At 36.6% G+C, this 20,286-nt stretch overlaps 1 protein-coding gene across 7 annotated transcripts in view; it reads left to right on the top strand.

Moving 5' to 3' along the window:
* Positions 1 to 20,286, top strand: part of PKN2 (protein kinase N2) — a 163,456-nt gene that overhangs the window by 28,244 nt on the left and 114,926 nt on the right. For 6 of the 7 annotated variants that reach the window (XM_049616842.1, XM_049616845.1, XM_049616844.1 and 3 more), the window contains exon 2: positions 19,520 to 19,820. In XM_049616842.1, coding sequence (XP_049472799.1) covers positions 19,520 to 19,820 — 301 coding nt within the window. Of the gene's footprint in view, positions 1 to 19,519; positions 19,821 to 20,286 lie in introns of those variants that run through there. The other variant, XM_049616846.1, reaches the window with a different exon arrangement.

Raw genomic sequence — 20,286 nt, 5'->3', positions numbered from 1 at the left:
TCTAATGTATAAGTAACCCTTAATTTTTTTTTTTTTTACTCTGTTTTTAAGAGTGTCAGTTAAAGTATAATGGTCACTAATAGGTGTATGAGATTATTCTTCTTATTTCTTATATTGTTAGGACCATGAACACAAAACAGAACTTGTATGTATTATCTCCTGGGAAGTTTAGGAATGGAAGAGAATCAGAATGAAGAAGATCCCCTGCTTTATCTTCAGAGGTGTGCAAACAAACAGAATCTAGGCAGTGAGGAAGATCTGTTTCTCTGGTCTTCCAGAGCCCTGCCTGTTATAATTTCTGAAGTTACTTATATTTTTAACATGGTTAATTTTTATTCCAGGAAGTTAATCAGGGTCTTATTGTGTGCCTTTTTGTGAATATGGTATATTTCCTAAAAAGTCTATGTTAGGCTCTTAAGAAATAGCTAACAGCTATTGGTTGACAAAAGGCTTGACATTTGTGGGTTCTGAACTTTGGGATGAACTTGGATGAACTTAGGGATCAGTGAACCCCCTGAAACTTCCTCCCATTCTGTGTTTGTGTATGTGTTGTGTTGCACATATGAAGTATTCTGAGAGTCTGTTGCTTTCATCAGGATCCCAGAGATTTGTAATCTGTGCCCCCCACCCCTTACCCCAACTCCACATACACAAAAAGTTTAAGAATCACTACTAGGGGAAAATTGATAAAATTGAACACTAAAATGGTGATTATATGCTCCTAGAAATACCGGTAGCTCTAGTACCTGTCACTTGATACAAGCCCTCTGCTCTGGTTTAGAATGCAGACAAGATAAAGTTATTTCTATTTTAATCATATAAGGGTCTAAGAATTTGGAATGTGAAGATAAAATAACAGGAAAATCAAGTAGTCATTAAGACAGTTACTAACAAAATTCATATTTTGCTTACTGTATAATTTTCTTTTGTGTTTGAATATGCTTGTGACTTAATAGAAAAGAACAATTGTGACTTAAAGCTCTTTCCATATTATAAAATGTGAGGATTACTTTGATTTCTGACTGGAACTGTTTGTATTCCCAGTACTTTTTTTTCTTTTTTCCTGAAACTTTTTATATAACTAGCATTTTTTTTTTTTATTAGGAAAGGGGTAGAATTTTGGGTTTGGATATGGGGGATTGTTAATCTAGCTATGGAACTTGAAGCACATTTTTTTTTAATCCTTAAAAATATTTATTGATTAGCTAGGATGTGGCAGACATGGTGCTAGGGACACAGCTGTGAACAGATACTTCATCTGCTTTTAGAGAGTTTAACTTATTGTGAAGCAGGGAAGACAAAGTAAGGTACGATAAGTAAGGATGTGATAGGAAACAGGTGTGGGTACTGTGGATCACCTCACAGGAGCACTTGGGCAATGATTGTAAATGGTGTGTTTTTAACTTTGGTGTCTACCTGGTCATTGTGAATCCACAGAACTATGATTGATTTTTTTTGAAATATGACTGATTTTTTTAAAATATGAAGTTTATTGTCAAATTGGTTTCCATACAACACCCAGTGCTCATCCCAACAGGTGCCCTCCTCAATGTCCATCACCCACTTTCCCCTCCCTCCCACCCCTCCATCAACCCTCAGTTTATTCTCAGTTTTTAAGAGTCTCTTATGGTTTGGCTCGCTCTCTCTCTCTCTCTCTCTCTCTCTCTCTCTTTTTTTTTCTTTCCCCTCCCCCATGGTCTTCTGTTAAGTTTCTCAGGATCCACATAAGAGTGAAAACATATGGTGTCTGTCTTTCTCTGTATGACTTATTTCACTTAGCATAACACTCTCCAGTTCCATCCATGTTGCTACAAAAGGCCATGAAATATGACTGATTTTTGAGTGTTCTTGTAACCTGTAATATTGCTGAACTATTTTATTGTGGAAGTTTCTGGTAAATTTCATGGGATTTTTTTTCTTAATGTAGATGACCATTTTATCTGTTAATAGGAACATTTTGGTTCATCCTTTCCAATCTGCATGCCCTTTATTGTCTTATTGAAGTGGTTAGAATGCCCAATACTGTGTTAAATAACATTGCTGAAAGCATATGTCCTTATCCTGATCCTGATCTTAGGTGAAAGCATTTAGTCATTCACAGTTATATATGCTAGTTGTAAGTATTTGTAGAATCTCTCTATCAAGTTCAGGAAGTTCTCTATTCCATATTTTTAATTATAAATGCCTGTTGAATTTTGTCAAATGCCTTTTCTGCATCAGCTGGTAGGATTATGTGATTTTTCATCTTTATTCTTTTGACATGGGGATTATATTGATGGATTTTTGAACATTGAACCAGTCTTCCATACAAGAATAAACCCTACTGGGTTATAATGTATAATTTTCTTCATTGCTGGATTCAGTTTGGCTTTTTTTTTTTTATGATTTTTTTACATCTAAATTTATGGGAGAATTTTCTGAAAAGATTGTCTAATAGTTACATTAGTTATATTACGTGAGTTTTGGTGGTTTATCCTTTTCAAGGAGTTGGTTGATTTCATCTAAGTTGTTGATTCAGATTGTAGATTTGATTTTAGTGTTTTCTTACTGTTTTTTTAATGGCTTAATATTTATAGTCACACTTGCTATTTTATTCCAGATATCGTACATTGTGTCTTTTTGAACTTTGTTAGTCTTGCTGGAGGTTTATCGATTTTATTGATCTTTTCAATTAACTTTTGTTTCATTGATTTTTTTTTTTCCCTCTGTCATTTTTAATATCATTGGCTTCTGCTCTTATTTTTTACCATTTCCTTCTTTAACCTGCTTTTGGTATATTTTGTTCTTTTTTATTCCTTGAGGTGCAAGTTTGGCTACATCCCACACATTTTGTTACATTATATTTTCATTTTTATTCAGCTTTGTGTATTTTAAAAATTTCTTTGAAGACTTCTCTTTTGAACTATAGATTACTTAGAAGTGTGTTTTTAGTTTCTGAGTGCTTAAAATTTTTCTTTCTGTTGACTAGCTTGATTCTTTTATGTGAACGTGCTTTTTATGTTTAAATTCCTTTAAATTTATTTAAGGTTTTTTTTTTTTTAACTTTTTTAAAATGTTTATTTTGAGAGAGAGAGAGAGAGTGAACAGGGGAGGGGAAGAGAGAGAGAAAAGAGAGAATCCCAAGCAGACTCTGTGCTGTTAGTACAGAGCCCGATGGAACACTCAAACTCATGAACCATGAGATTATGACCTGAGCCAAAATCAAGAGCTGGATGCTCAACTGACTGAGCCACCCAGGTGCCCCTGTTTAGGTTTGTGTTATGACGCTGGTTCTGTTCTATTCTGGTGAATATTCTATGAGCACTTGAAAAGAATGTATTTTGTTCTTGTTAGATGGAGTAGTCTGTAAATGTTAATAATTAAATCTTCTTTTTGATGGTGGTGTTTGGTTCTTCTGTCTTCTTGCTGGTTTTCAATCTTGTAGTTCTGTTTTGCTGAGAGGGGAGAGTTGAAATCCTCAGTTATAATTGTATATTTTTTCTGTTTTTCCTCTGGATTCTATCAGCTTTTGTTTCTTTTATTTTAAAGCTCTGTTGTTTCCACATTTAACATTACTATGCCTTATTGGTGGATAGATCATTTTATTGTTTTGTAATGACTCTCTTCTAAAATTCCCTGATAATTTTCTTCACCTTCAAGTCTGCTTCTCCTGGTATTAATATAGCCACTGTTGCTCTTATTTTTGATAAGAGCATGGCATCCTTTTCATTCAGTCTACTTATGCCTTGATATTCAAAGTTAGGGTCTTATAAATAGCCTCTAGCCAGGTCATACTTGTTAATCCATTATGCCAATCTGTGTTTTGAAATTTTGTATTTAGGCCCTTTACACTTAAAATTAATTACTGAGATATGTAAGAGCATAAGTCTGCTAGATCACTATTAGTTTTCTGTTTGTTCCTTCTGTTTGTTCCTCGTCTGTTTCCCTTTTGTTGCCTATATGTGGGCTACCTGAACATTTTTTAGAATCCATTTTTATTTATAAGGTTTTTGAGCATATCACCAGTTACTCGTTAAAGTGGTCCCTTGGGTGTTATGATGTGCATGTGTAACTTTTTTTGGATACTGTTGGTATTGGCATTCTACCACTTTGAGTGAAATGTGGAAATCATACTTCTACTTAGGTCCCTTTCCCCATTTTAAAGTTAAAATTATCTTGTTTACTTTACATTGAGCACATCAGATGATCATAAAAATTCATAAGGAAAATGATATTCTATTACACTTAGCCCTATTTTTATTCATTTTGTCTTTCTTTTTAAAGTTATAAACCTCTTGCAGTTATCATTTTCTTCTAGTTTGAGAACTCTTTAGCCATTCTTTATGATTAAGACTGCTGCTGACAATTTTTCTTAGTTGTCTTTGTCTGAGAATGTCTTTGTTTCCCTTTAATTCCTGATGGATATTTTCACTGGGTATAGAATTTGAGGTTGACAGTTCTTTCAGCATTTGAAATATTATACTGCTTTCTTCTGGCATCTATGGTTTCTGTTAAGAAATGCATCATTTCTCTCTAGCTGCTTTCAGAACTCAAGCTGGTTGGTTTTTTGTAGTTTTCATAAGTCTGATTTGATATATTTTGGCTTTTTTTAGATGACCATAGGGTTATCCTTTCTGGGACTTGCTCAGTTTCTTGAATCTGTGGATTTATGCCTTTTGGCAAATTTTGGAAGTTAGCCATTTTGCCCCCAATTTAAATTTAAAAACTTTTTAAATGTTTTATTCTTGAGAGAGAGAGAGACAGAGCATGAGCGAGGGGAGGGGCAGAGAGAGAGAGAGGGACACAGAATCCAAAGTAGACTCCAGGCTCTGAGCTGTCAACAGAGAGCCCGACGTGGGGCTTAAACTCACGAGCCATGAGCTCATGACCTGAGCCAAAGTCAGACGCTCAACCGACTGAACCACCCAGGTGCCCCTCCTCCAATTTTTTTCGGACACATACTCTTTCTCTTCTCCTTTTGGGACTCCTGTAACACAAACGTTAGATTTTTGTGGTTTATTTATTTTTTCAATCTATTTCCTTTCTGTTGTTCTGTTCATATTGGTTAAGTTCTACTCATCTGTCTTCAAGTTTAATGAGTCTTTACTCTGTTATCTTCAATCCAGAATTGAGTCCATCCAGTGAGCTTTTTATTTTATTTTATTTTGATTTTTTTTAACATTCATTTTTGAGAGAGCAACAGAGTGTGAGTGGGGGAGAGGCAGAGAGAGAGAGAGACAGACAGACAGACAGACAGACACACCTAATCTGAAGCAGGCTCCAGGCCCTGAGCTGTCAGCACAGAGCCCAACACCAGGCTCAAACTCAGGAACTGTGATATCATGACCTGAGCTGAAGTTGGACGCTTAACTGACTGAGCCACCTAGACGCCCCAAGTGAGCTCTTTATTTTAATTGTTTTTTAATTTTATAATTTTCTTTATTCTTTTTCCTATCTTCTATTATTTGCTGAGGTTTTCTATTCATTGTTTTCAATTTTTCAAAAAAAATTTTTGGTTAAAGCATTCTTAATGATGATTTCTTTAAAATCCTGTAATTTCATTTCAACATGTGAGTTATCTTAGTTTGGGGTGTATATCGATTATCTTTTGCCATTCAGTTTATCATTTTCCTGGTTCTTGGGTGAGTGATTTTTTTTTTTTTTAATTGTTATCCTGGACATTTTGACTATTACATTGAGTCCCTGTATCTAAATCTTCTATTTTAGCAAGCACTTACTGTTTAGGTTTAGCACACAGATTCTGGCCTACTTTTGTGGGCTTTGGTTCCAATGATAATTTACTTTCCAAAGCCCTCACAGTATTATTCTTGTGTGCTTTGTGTACCACTTGAAAGCTATTCCAAAAAGTTGGGTTTTATGGTATACTTTGGTTCTCAAACCTTTTTGCATATGAATTCTGGTCAGCTTGATGTGTGAATTGGTTCTGCCAAGTTCTGGTTCTGTGCAGGACTTCTTAGGCAGGTTTAATGAGTTCTTTTCTCCAGCTCTCTCCTCCAAGGTCATCTGTCTTTTACTCCATTCTCTTCTTGGGGTAGTGAGGAGGACTGTCTGTTCCTGCTAGATACGAGTGGAATTGACGTGGTCCCCACTTGGTCTTCATTGACGGCACACTATTGGAGGAGACAATTGCTGTCTCAGACTACCTGCTACTGCTCAATGAGGGGCAAAGCCCAGAATCTCTTTCCTTGTATGATGACACCATACAAGTGGGAGATGGGAGTTTCACCTTGTTTTATCTTCTACCACTGGACGTGGGAGCAGGTCTCTGCTGAAGGAAGGGAGCATCATCCTGATTTGCCTACTCTTGTTGAGCTAAAGTATGTATTCTGTGCTTAGTCTCTACTTGGGCTGCCTTGTCAGGGAAGGAAAGCTACATACCAGGCTACCTCAGGCTCTGGGGAAGGAGACGACACTCCCTACTTGGTCTCTGTTGATGCCTCCCCCTTGATGAGTAAGAGGAGCCCCATTCTGGGCCCTGGTGCTGTCAAAGAGCAGAAGTTCAGTATACTCACTTCAGCTTTACTGGCTGAGAAGGAGAGCACTGCCTCAGAGTGCTTGGTGTCTGCCATTCTACTCTGGACTATCTGCTGCTACCAGTTAAGTCCAGGCTCCTCCAGACGGTGCTTGGTCGAATAGGGTGGGTGTTGTCAAAAAGGTTTCTGTCCTGGGGTGCCTGGGTGGCTCAGTCGGTTGAGGGTCTAACTTCATCTTAGGTCATGATCTCATGGTTTGTGAGTTCGACCCCACATCAGGCTCTGTGCTGAAAGCTCAGAGCCTGGAGTTTCCTTTGGATTCTGTGTGTCCCTCTCTCTCTCTGCCCCTCCCCCCAACTCGCACACTGTCTGTCTGTCTGTCTGTCTCTCAAAAATAAATGTTTTAAATTTTTTTTTTAAAAAAGGTTTCTGTCCTGCTGAGCTGTTCCCTCTCACCATTCTTCTAGAGAGAGAGCAGACTCTTCTTGAGAGTCTTCTTTTTTTTTTTTTTTAATTAATTTATTTTGAGAGAGACAGCATGAGCAGGGGAGGGGCAGAGAGAGAGAGAGGTAGAGAGAATCCCAAGCAGGCTTTGCACTGGTCAGCATACTGCCCAGTGCGGGGCTTGATCCCATGAACCATGAGGTCATGACCTGAGCTGAAATCAAGAGTTGAATGGTTAACCAACTGAGCCATCCAGATGTCCCCACCTCCCCCCCCACACACCTTTTTTTTTTTTTTTTAACTTTGGCTTTGGAGGTTCTTGTCTGATACCCAGGTGGATAATTCTGTGATAAAAATAAAACCCAGAGAATTTACCACCTTGTGTTCCTCAAGACCTGAAGTTTCTAACTGGTTTGCCTTTTTTTCACCTCTCAGAGTCTTAGAATTGTCTGCTGTTTTATTTCCAGAGTGTTTAGTTGTAGTTAGTTATCAGACAGGAGTAGAAAGAAATGAGCCTGTTCGATCTTGTCCAGAACCAGAAATTTGACAAGTCTGATTTTTGTTTTAGTTTCTCAAGCAGGGGTGCTTCTTTCTTTCACCTTATTTGGGTAACTCTTAATCATCTCTTGGGTCTCAGAATAAAATTTACTTCCTCAGAGAGTCTTAGAGAGGCTTTCCTCAATGTTTTAATCAAATTATAGGTGGGTTTTTCATTGTTCTATCTTGTTTTTTCATTGCAGTTATCACAGTTTTTAATTGCGGTTTACTTGTTGAATGTGTGTCTTTTCTCTAGATGTAAGCTTTTTGATTGTAAGGATCCTGTCTTTTCTTTTAGAAAAAATGCTTATTGGGGCACCTGGGTGGCTCAGTCGGTTAAGCATCTGACTTCAGGTCAGGTCATGATCTTGCAGTCCATAGGTTCTAGCCCTACGTCAGGCTCTGTGCTGACAGCTCATAGCCTGGAGCCTGCTTGCATTCTGTGTGTGTGTGTGTGTGTGTGTGTGTGTCTCTCTCCCCCTCCCCTGCTCACGTTCTGTCTCCCTCTCTCTCTCAAAATGTTAAATAACGTTAAAATAAACAAAAAATGAAAAGAAAAAATACTTACCATTTTTTAGAACAGTTTTAAATTTATAGAAAAACTGAGAAGACAATAGGAAGTTCTACATACCCCAGACTCACTTCCCCGTTTTTAACATTGTGTGTAAATATGGTACATTTGTTACAGTTAATGAATCTTATTAGGAATTAAAATCCATACTTTACTCAGATTTCTTTAGTTCTCATTTTTTTTCTGTTCCAGCATCCCATCTGGATGCCACATTACATTTGGTTGCCACTTCTCCTTAGGCTCTCCTTGGCTGTTTTAGTTTCTTAGACTTTGCTTTTTTTCTTTTTCTTCCTTTTAAAATGATCTCAACAGTTTTGAGGAGTGCCAGTCAGGTATTTTATAGATGCTCCTCTATTAGAATTTGGTGTTTTTCATTATTAGACTAGAGTTGTGGGTTTTTGAAAGGTAAATTACAGTGTTAAAGTACCATTTTACATAATACCAGCATGACTTATCACTGTTGATGTTGACCTTGATCACCCAGCTGAGGTAGTGTTTGGTCAGGTTTCTCCTGACTCTAAAGTTATTTTTTTTCCCTCCTTCTTTTCATACTGTCCTCTTTGGAAGGAAGTCACTATGCACAGCTGACATAAGGAGTAAGGGGGTTAGGCTCCTCTTCTTTGATGGCAGTGTGTGTGTGTGTGTGTGTGTGTGTGTGTGTGTGTGTGTAAAAATTATGTTGAATTCTTACATACAGGAGGTTTCTCTCCTTTACCATTAATTTATTTGGTTATTTATTTATACCAGTATGGACTCATAGATATTTATTTTATACTTTGGATTATAATCCAGTACTACCTTATTTTGTTGCTAAAATTGTTCTAGTTTTGGCCAGTGGGGGTTCTTCAAGCTGGCTCTTGTGTCCCTTTGACATAGCTCCATCAATGGCTATGATTTTTGTTTTGAGTACTTCTTTACTTTCTTGCACTACAAGATGCTCCAGGCTCATTTTGAATCTCTCCTACTCCTAGAATCAGCCGTTTCTCCAAGAAGTCCTGTTTCTTTTCTTGGAAACTAGTATTAGGAACCAGGATCTGGGCACTAGGTGTATCATTAAGGAGTAAGGTCATGATTATAAAGTATCATTTAGGAGAGCAGAGATCTGAGAAAGGAACGCAGGCTGTTACAAGAGAATCAAAGTATATTACACATACATATGAAACAACCTCACTGAAAGGAGTGGTGGGGAAAGGTGTTAACCTAGGTAACCTTGAAAATGGAAAGAATCTGCAATACTAAAAGCCAAAGGAAGTACATGTAAGCACTGTACTGTAGTTGATAAAGTTGTTTCCATAGGGATATGGGTGGACAATTCTGATCCTGCTGTAAATGTATGCTGGAATTGAATAATTAAAGTGGATGGCCAGTAGTAGGAGCCAGATTTCTTAGTGGAAGAGAATTTACAGATGAACAAGGGAAGGAGACTAGAATGAGGCATATAGATTATGGAATAGAGTTGGAGGGGTCATTATGTAGTTCTAATACAATATAGATATCCTTTTTTTGTCCCACCACTGTGTATTCAGTATGCAGCACAGCATCTAGCATACATAATAGGTATTCAGTAAATATTTGTGAGATGAATGAATTAGTCATGTTTGGCCAGGATATGGAACACTGTGGTTTAGCTCAGTCAGATGTCCATCCTTAGGTCATTCAGCCATGGCCAGGGATTATGGAATCACATTAAAAACATTGACACCTTCTCTAGAGTCACATGGTTTGAGTGAGATAAGAAACATTTCCCAAAAGCTCAAGGAAGAAGAGTATGCAAAATAAGACCAAAAATAAAAATGACTAACAGCATCCTTTGGAACAGAGGCAGAAATCTGACCCATTACGTTCAGTTTCATGGTATAAAATGAGGTTATTTTAAAGTAGTAGTGTACACAAATACTTAATAAGGAATATTGATCTTGATATTGAAAACATATATAGACATGGATTTGCAGTTGTCATTACTAAATTAGATTAAACTTCATGTTTCAAAGCAGGAAGCCAGATGTATTATTTATGACTCTGATTTGTGATAAGAGAAATCGTAAGTCAAACCAAATTCAAGCAAAAGAGGAATTGGTTAGCACTATGACTAAAAAGTTTAGGGGTATGGGAGTATGTTTAAACGTGATTGGATTTAGATGCTCAGCCTGTGTCCTCCATGGTTTTTTTCTCTTTAATTTTCATCTTTACTTTTTTCTGGGTTAGCTTTGTTTTCTGCTGGCTATGATAAGAAAAACTTTTTTGGGAGATGGCTGATGAAATCACCAAGGCTCAGGCCGTCTGGCCTGGTAGCAAGATGCTCTTTGAGATCATTCACAAGGAAATCCCAGCCAAAATCCCAGCCAATATGACACTGGTCATATTTGAGGATGATCAGTGTCTTGCTTTCCGTGACATTTCCCATGAAGCATCAACACATTTTCTGGTGATACCCAAGAAACTTATATCCCAGATTTCTGTAGCAGATGATGATGAAAGTCTTCTCAGACATTTAGTGATTGTTGGGAAGAAATGTGCTGCTGATCTGGGCCTGAAGAAAGATTACTGAATGGTGGCAAATGAAGGTTCAGATGGGGGACAGACAGCCTGTCTATCATGATGGATTGGCCTCCTGGTTAAGCATGTTTTAGGGATAATTTTCCCTTCTCTAGGCAATGATCAATGTTTGCAAGTTCCGATATGTTAAATGGTATACTTATTTTTGCCTGTGTGTGGAGAGATTGAGGAAATAATTTTTAAAACCCATGCATTATAATAAAAAACAATGTTGCATGATTTACAGTAAAAAAAAATGCACTTCTCTTTGTCAATAGCTTTAATAGCTTTTTTTATTGTCTTTGCAACTGGTGTTCTCTGGAGAAGGACTTTCTTATCAATCCCTGAAAAGGACCTCTGAATAGGACTACTTCAATCCATGACTAATCCTAAATCAATCACTGAATCTAAGGATTGGGTACTCTGACCTACATGCAGTTTATGGTTAGTTTAATCACAGGAATGGTGAGGAAGTAAGGTGGATTTTTTTAAGCAAATCTGTTTTGAAAGGTGATGATTTTGTTTTTTTGAAAGAAGAGGATTGTTGTCTCTATCTACTTCCTTCTCAAAGTGTGGAGGTGGGGAGCAGGGGGCGTAAGGTGGGAAAGAAAAGGAAAAACAATTTTTAACATAATGACAATGTTATTGACATCCCCATCATCCCCATTAGATTGTTATACTTTTTATCTCTTGGAAGTCACAACGAGTAATTAATAATTATTGTTATTGAAGAGACTTCTTAAAGCGATCATTATTTCTTGCCTTCATTACTACAGTAGCTTCAATTACATATTTATTATAGTGTCACAAACTTTCAAGATTCTCTGGGTATACTAGGTGTTTTTTTCTGGTCTTGCCTGTGCTCAGTTATGCAGCTGTATTCAGCTGGTGGCTAACCTGGACTGGAATGCCTCAGTCACATGTCTGGTGTCTCAGCTGGAATGGTTGGAACAGCTGGAGTGCTTTGGTTCTCGTCCACATGGCGTCTGTCCACATGGTCACTTTCATCTTCCAGGGCCTGTCTCTCTCTCTAGCAGAGTAGTCTGGACTTCTGTAAATAGTATTTGGGGTTTCAAGAGTGAAAACACAAGTTATGAGACCTCTTGTGTCCCCTTCCTCATCATCAGAATGTCACTTCCATCACACTGTCAGAATAAGTCAAAAGACTAGTGTTGAATCACTTTGAAAGGGGGACTACAAGACAGTGTAAATGCAGGAAGGCAGGATTCATTTGAGACCATTTTGCGGTGGTCTACCAGAGCTTCATAGAGCATATAGCTTCCCTGCTTTTCCCTGCTTCTCCCAATCCTCAAATCTACTCTTAACGCAGGAGGTCATAGCATATCACTTATTTGCCTAAGCCAGAAGCCAAAGTCTTTGTATTGCTTACAGGACCCTAATGATCCTTGGTCAGATAGGGATTTATATTATATCTAAAACAAGAAATCCAAAGTAGGCATGGTAGGACTTGTGTAGCAGTTTAGTAAAGCTGGCAGGGTCCCAGGACCTCTCTCTGCTTTGCCATCTTTAGTTTGTTGGGTTTTGTCCTATTTGTCCCGTATTGTCACATGAAGATGGCTCCTGCACCTTCAGGCTTTGGGTCTGCAGTCTAAGCAAAATGAGAGAGAGGTTCACCCAAATCCTGGGCTGGCTTCTCATTGACAAAAATTGTCATATAGCTACTTCTAGCAGCTAGAAAGTCTAATGAAGTGACAATTTTATCTGTGTACTTTGTTGCATTTAGCAGAGTGGGAATTTTCTCAGTAAGGATAAAGGGAGGATGGATATTATGTAGGCATCTAGTACTATCTGCTTCAGTGCTGTGTGCCAGGAACTGCACTGTTACTATGAAAGCATACTTCTTAGTCTTAGGCATATCTATTATGAGACTTAGAAATGATACAGTCAAGGTAGTTGCAATAATTGCATTTTCATGTGAGGAAATTGAAGCTTTAACATGGTTGCAGTATCAGAATTTGTACATCACCAGATTGACTCCAAATGCTTAGTTCTTGCCATCATACTATATTCCAGCTGAGCTTTCTGTTAAACACATGCACGCGCGCGCGCGCACACACACACACACACACACACACACACACACAACCCCTATGGCCTATTACATTTGTGTAAAGCTATGTTGCTTCTTCAGAGTATGTTTTTCATGTCTGTCTACCTTAATAAATTGAATATCTGGAAGAAAAGTAGACTGTGCTATTTTCCATTGCCTAGCATTCAGTGAACGTTTTGAATAAATGTAGTTTTTTTAAAAACTGGAAGATAGGAAAGTCAAACATCATTTTGCAGATGAGCAAACAGGAACAGCGAGATGGGATAACCTGCTTGGGGTTGCATATAGCTAGTGACAGAGAGCTGGTGTTAGAACTGGTTTCTTGCTTCCAGTTGAGAGTATTCTCCCCTGAGACACAGATTGGATTAGGATGAAATTAGAGATGAGAAGTATGGCCTGCCACTATTCCTGATTTAAGGCACCTAATATCCATTAATTAATGCAAATTAGATCAAGGTGTAGTTCAAATATAAGGAAATGGATACTCCTAAGATCTCTAAGAAGGCAGTATGGAGTAAAAGAGCACCGAATTAGGAATCACAAGACTGGCATTGTAAACCCAGCCAGGTCACTGAATTTTCTTTGTGACCTTAGGCAAATTGCTTAGCTGCTTTGAACCTGCTTTCCTCAAAACTAAAAGGAAATTAGGCTACTTGATCTTTGAAGTTCCTTCTAGCTAAAACATTGTATGAGCCGTTGTACCCAGTGACTTTTTATGGGTGCTCTAGCATTTCTTGGCATCTATCAGGTCAGACTGTTTTATATTTCTATAGTGTAGGGAAAGTAACAGCTTTTTCACTTCTTCTCTGGGAACTTGGCCAGTGAGGAGTAAACATCCTTTCCTATCTCTCCCTAAATGAAGTATTTGATCATAAGTGACAGACTTTTCCATTTTGTTCTTTGAATCTGATCTGGTTCTATTTTAAGTTTTCTTAACCTTACTGGAAGTTTGTTAAAATGTAGTAAATTGAAAATAACAGGGTGCCCGGGCAGCTCAGTAGGTTGAGTGACTCTTGATTTTGGCTTAGGTCATGATCTCTGTTTTGAGTTCGAGCTCCACATTGGTCTCTGCACTGTCAGTGCAGAAATTGTCTCTTTGTACCTCTCCCGCATGCACATGCACACTCTCTTTCTCAAAAATAAATAAACATTAGAAAAGAAAGGAAAATACCAATTCATGTTTTAGTCTACAGATCAAAATTTTATTTTATGAAGTAAAAATAGTTGTATTTATTAAATACATATTAACACATCTGTGTATTTGAAATACTTGATTTACACATGGTATGGTCTAGAGTGGAATGTGTAGTCTTACCCTTTACAGTAGAATTTTACTGACTCAAAATAACCTAGTTAAATAGCAAATATACTGTAGACTATACAATACTGGTGGTATTTGTCTCTCTCTGTCTCTCAATAATAAATAAACGTTAAAAAAAAAGATAAAAGCTCAAAATCTTATAGAAGTTTGATGGGTTGGGGGGGCTTTTGTTGTCACTAAGGAAAAGACGTCTGTTGCCCTAATTGTCATTCATTTGTTGATGAAACGCCTTTTCTCTGTTTACTTTTCATTCATTTATCTTCATGCAGTACTTCCTCATTTTCCATATTCTCATTTTGGAGCTCTTACTAGATGGATCTTGGATCTTATCATTTTTATCTTCCATGCTTTTTTAATTTCTCATATCTGTGTGTGATGAATCAGAAATTTCCTAAGTTTTCTGTCTGCCAGTATACTAACTCATTATCTTGGTTCAATCTGCTATTTATGTATCTACTGAGATTTTAATTTATTTTGATTCCTTTGAAATCCATGTAATTTTTACTTTTCGTTTCCTACTCAATGAGGTCTCTATTATTTCTTTTATGTAGCCACTTGAAACCAGCTTACCTAAAAATAATTTCGATTGTTCTATAAATCCTGAGGGTATTAATTTCACTGATAGTTTCCTCGTGTTTGGATTTGATTCATCTGTTTGAATGACTGCATTAAGGATATGGATGATATAAAATATAAAGTAGGTAGAATTAACCATGAAACACATGAAATATTTTTTTAACAAGTATTTTGTGATGGTGAATTTAGATTGATAGTAAGATAAATAGGGCATGAAAAAGAAAGACAAAGGCAAAATAACATAAACAGCAAAGTGTTAGATTAATTTGACTAGCATGGAGTGGCTAGCTTATGATTTCAGTGATAAAAGATATGAGAATTATGAGGTTTCTTTCATGTATAGATTGGTGGAGCATCAAGAGTACTTTTACGAGTTTAATTTTATGCTTAAGATTAGTTCATTTTTTTCCTTTTAAAAATCTTTTATCTGCATACTTTCTGAGTATATTAATGAATTTTTAAGAGAGTTTGTGATTAGAGGTTGCATCTCACTGTGTTTTGAAAAGATGAAAAAAGATATCTACTGTTTAATTTTGCGGTAAGCATGAAATTTTACAGAGTAGAAAACAGTTGTGAATGGAGGATGAAAGTGGTAAGCTTGTAAACGTAAATTAATATAATGTAGATAGTGGAGACAGTTATTGCTGCCTATAGAACAACCTACTGAGACAAAGATTATCACTGAAGATTTTCACTGGTTAAATATTTATTTTCTGAGGCTAATTTATTTTACTTGTGTCAGGAATATTATTTCATCGCCTAGTACTGATTCTGACATTTATGATATAATTATTTTATTATTTTTTTTAGGATAGGGACATAATTTAATAGATAAAATATCCCACATGTTCCAAATGCAAGAAAATTCTATTTTTCAGGAAATTTCACAGTGTATTGCAACTAAAATTTTTAGGAAAGTAGTAATAGAAAGTACTATAACCTTTCTTATCTACTGTCAGAGGACTTTTGGTTATTTTAAATTATTGATTATATTGTAGACATCTCTTACACTCCTTTTCAAAAAATATTTAAGCCATGTCACAACAAAAGATGGGAGTGAAATATGGTTACTAAAAATTTAGTCCTATGCAAAAAGGAAGAGGAAACAAACATGCTAACCACATATGGTCTATATCGAATTTTAGCTAATGTAGTTGCTGTGAGTTTCCTGGAATATAAGTAGTTCTCCTTATCAGAAGGAGGAAAGCCTGAGTTCCTCAGCAGTGACAGATTTTCCTGACTTCTATAAGAAAAATATTAAATAATGGACAAATCATTAAGAAAACAGAACTACTCTGCCAGGTGTAAGCCTGCCTTCAAATTGATCATAGTCTTTGGGGTGGTGAGGAGAGGCATTTAATCTAAATTCTAAGAGGGTATAGGCAGGAAATTCTTTTCCATGAAGAATTGTGATCTACTTTGATAGAAAGTAAAAGTTAGCAGAGAAAGGACTAGGAAGAAATGGTTGATTTCTGCAGGAAAGGTGATACATTCCAAAGGTACAGCATGCATTAGTAGCTGAGCCAAGATAGTTTGTGTCCAGCAGTAAATTCTGTAGTTTGATAGAATTGGAATTTAGGGAGAAAATTGAAAAGAAATGAGTTGAAGTAGGCAAAAGGCCTTCAAGGATTCACATCAAATATTAATGCCATTTTCGTGTAACAGTATTTTTTAACAGCCTTTATATTTTACTACCACAGTCCCCAAACTGTGCAACAAGGCTCTCTGGGGTGCCTCAGCAGACTCTCAGGATGTTGCAGTGTATTTTAAAATTTCTGGGGAAACACAGTGACACCATTTGTTGAGTATCATGTGAACTAACTGGTCTCAGGTTTCAATATTAGATTTATCTACATTCCCTTTATGGAGGAACAGGAAATGAGGCTGGTAGTGTCCAATATGAATTCAAGGTTTGAGAAATTGTGAAGGTACCCAGTCGTCAGACACAGTCCATTAATACGTAACTGTGGTTATTAAAGAATGAAAAAAAAAAAAGTAACGTTTTCTTTCAACTTGTGTTATTTCAATCAGCTACTAAGTTATCATAATTTAACTATTTATTAAGTAATTAGGATCTTAGTATTTAGTAAACAGAATTGTTACATATTTCTCTTGGCCTGTGGGGCATATGGTAAAAATTACTGATGCACTAAAGTCACCATGAGCCAAGAAACTTAGGGAGTCTCTAGCTTAGTACATAATATTAAAGCACAAATTTGTGAAAGCAGTTCATATTTTCTAAGTCTGTGAGGATAGAAATAAAAAGATCTACAGAAATGAAGTTAGCTTAAACTTTTTCATCTGAGCATTGTTTGCCTCAATCCACTTTACCTGAATCTAGACAGCAGAAATTTGGCATTTTATTTTTTAACAGTAGTAATATGCTATTGTTTTTGATAACCAGCCAAAGGTAGATTCACAGCTTTGGAAACTGAATAAATGGATAATAGGACTTACATTCCATTATAAGTAGTGAAAAATGTAGACATTTTTTTCGACCCAGATACAAGATCATTCTGTATCCACATAGTTGAGGATCAGAAATTTAAGGCCAATCAGGTATAGATCACTTATCCTAGGAATTCTTTTTTTTTTTTTTTAAGTTTATTTATTGATTTTGAGAGAAAGATAAAGAGCTAGCAGGGGAGGGAGAGAGAGAGAGGGAGACAGAATCCCAAGCAGGCTCCACGCCATCAATGCAGAGACGGATGCAGGGCTCAAACTCAACAACTGTGAGTAAGATCATGACCTGAGCTGAAACCAAGAAAGAGTCGGACACTTAACCGGCTGATCCACCCAGGAGCCCCTTATCCTAGGAATTCTTTTTTTTTTTTCCCAACGTTTTTTATTTATTTATTTTTATTTATTTTTGGGACAGAGAGAGAGCATGAACGGGGGAGGGGCAGAGAGAGAGGGAGACACAGAATCGGAAACAGGCTCCAGGCTCCGAGCCATCAGCCCAGAGCCTGACGCGGGGCTCGAACTCACGGACCGCGAGATCGTGACCTGGCTGAAGTCGGACGCTTAACCGACTGCGCCACCCAGGCACCCCGTAGGAATTCTTAATCTCAGATCAATGGAACCTGGAAATTATATATACAAACATGAAATTTTCTTTGTCCTACTGTTTTTTGTCAGAGTTCCAAAGCGGTTCTTGGACCTAAAAAGCTTAAGAACAGATTTATCAACTACATTCTTTGCATAGTATGCCCTTTGGCACAGGGTAATTTGGTCCAAAGCCAAGATCCCATATCTTCTCATATATTAACTCATTATTCTGCAAGATAACCTGGTTTTTTAGAGGTTAAGAATTAGATGTAAAAAGTATTTGTACCTAGGAACTTAAATAGAACTTATTTATATGGTTATGATGAATTCTCAAAGAAATTAAGGAAAAATTTTTAATTAATTGCATCTGTTCAAAAGCTACATAAGGGTGCATAGTGAAATGTTTCTTATTTTTATAACCTTTTATAACCACAAACTCAATACCTCTTCCCCAAAGTAAACATTATCCCTAAGTTTTATGTTTCAGAAGTTGAAAATTTAAAAACCAGTTGTATTAGAGTAATGGAATTTAAAATAGCAAATGATATACAAATAGCTAGGACATAACTTTGGTTTGTAGATTAGATGTACTTACCCAACCTGATTTTTACGTTAAGATGAATAACTGGTACTGTGTATTGTCTTAGCTTCTATCAGTAAGACATAATTGAGACATATTTTCTGGTAATGATGTTTTTGTAGTCAATCACATTATCAATTGGGATAAATAGCCATGAAATATATAGAGTTCTGTATATAGTCTACCTGAATCCTGATGCATTTAATTCATTATCCAAAAAGTGATCATAAGGGTATAACTTTATTTTTGCCAATATTTGTTTGGGGTGTGTGTGTGTGTGTGTGTGTGTGTGTGTTAGAGCACATGTGCGTGCACGTACCAGCAGGGGAGAGGCAGAGAGAAAAGGAGAGAGAGAATCTCAAGCAGACTCCCCCCTCCCACCTCCCACCACCAACCCCTCTGTGAGAGCCCTATGTGGGGCTTAATCTCACAACTGAAATCATCACGTGAGCTGAAATCAAGAGTTGGAGGCTTAACCGGCTAAGCTACTCTGGTGCCCCCACTATTACTTTTTTTAAGTTTTTTTTTTTTTTTTAATAGAAGATCAAATAAAATTATATCTTACCTTTGGAATTTAATAATAATTTTTACTTATTGAGTGACTGTACAATGGGCCAAGAATTGTGCTTGAAGCTACACATAAAATATTTTGTATTATCACAATAACTCTGAAAGGTGGCAGTATTATGTAGATTTTACAGATGATTAAACTGAATATTTATTTGAAAGGTTAAATAACTTGCTCAAGGGGTGCCTGGGTGGCTCAGTCGATTAACGGTCCATCTCTTGATTTCTGCTCAGGTCATGATCTTGCAGTTCATGAGATCAGGCTTCGCCCTGACAGCGTGCAACCTGCTTGGGATTCTCTGTCTCCCTCTCTCTCTCTGCCTCTTCCCTGCTTGCTCAATCAGTCTGTCTGTCTCTCTCTCTCTCTCTCTCTCTCTCTCTCAAAATGAACATTAGAAAAAATAAAAAATAAATAAATAAAGGTTTAAAAAAAGTAGCTTGCTCAAGGTTCATAGCGTAGGTGTTAGGGTCTAATTTGGGTTCATAGGATATCAGAAATCCACTGTCTTTATACAACCCTAAGATGCCTTTGTGTGTAGATGTGTTTATTTTAATATAAATTTGTCAGGTAATGCTATTTAGTGAGTGGGCAGAGTTTTTTAACTTAGGCTCTTATATGGCAATAATAAAGGTAACTAGTCTCTTGCTTACTAAGAAAAGAATTAAATGTAATTAGGTATAATGTATTTAATAAAGAATCACTGAATACACAGTTTTGTTCTTATGCTTCACATTTTACTGAGCAGCTAACTTTCCTAAACTATCACATTTGTATGTTTTGTTTCTTTTCCTGTAGGGAGATTCCCGGAGTCTTCCATTTTCTGAGAATGTGAGTGCTGTTCAAAAATTAGACTTTTCAGATACAATGGTGCAACAGAAATTGGATGACATCAAGGATCGAATCAAGAGAGAAATAAGGAAAGAACTGAAAATCAAAGAAGGAGCTGAAAATCTGAGGAAAGTCACAACAGATAAAAAAAGTTTGGCTTATGTGGACAACATTTTGAAAAAATCAAATAAAAAATTAGAAGAACTGCATCACAAGCTACAGGAACTAAATGCACATATTGTTGTATCAGATCCAGAAGATGTTACAGGTATATATGTATTTTATTTGATGTTTTTATAGTACATTAATAAGTATATCATCTTTGAAATTAGTAAGCTTTGTGAAGCTATAGTTTTTAGTTTTTCTGGAAGTACAGGGACTGTATTTTCTCTGATAGTTAAAGTCTTGTTTATATTCTGTTCAGAAGTACAGTGGCTTGATGGATATGAAAATTGAAACGTTTACTTAGAGATGAGTAACTTTGCTGTCTACTCTCTTACCCTCTGTCAGTAAGACATCACTTAGAGTTATTTTTCCAAGATTAATGTTTTGTACTGAGTCAACCACATGCTCTTACCTGATTCATCCTTGTGATCAGCAACACGAGTTTGCCAGATGACTTTTAAAGTTAAAAATGTATTCTGTGACCGAGGGATATTTTTATTCTTTGCAAACGTAATTAATCAAACCTATGACCTTTGTTCTTTGTGCTCGAAGCAACTGAATTAACAACT

Source organism: Panthera uncia, assembly GCF_023721935.1.
Source record: "Panthera uncia isolate 11264 chromosome C1 unlocalized genomic scaffold, Puncia_PCG_1.0 HiC_scaffold_4, whole genome shotgun sequence".
Classification (NCBI taxonomy): Eukaryota; Metazoa; Chordata; class Mammalia; order Carnivora; family Felidae; genus Panthera; species Panthera uncia.
This window is presented reverse-complemented; position numbering and strand designations above follow the sequence as displayed.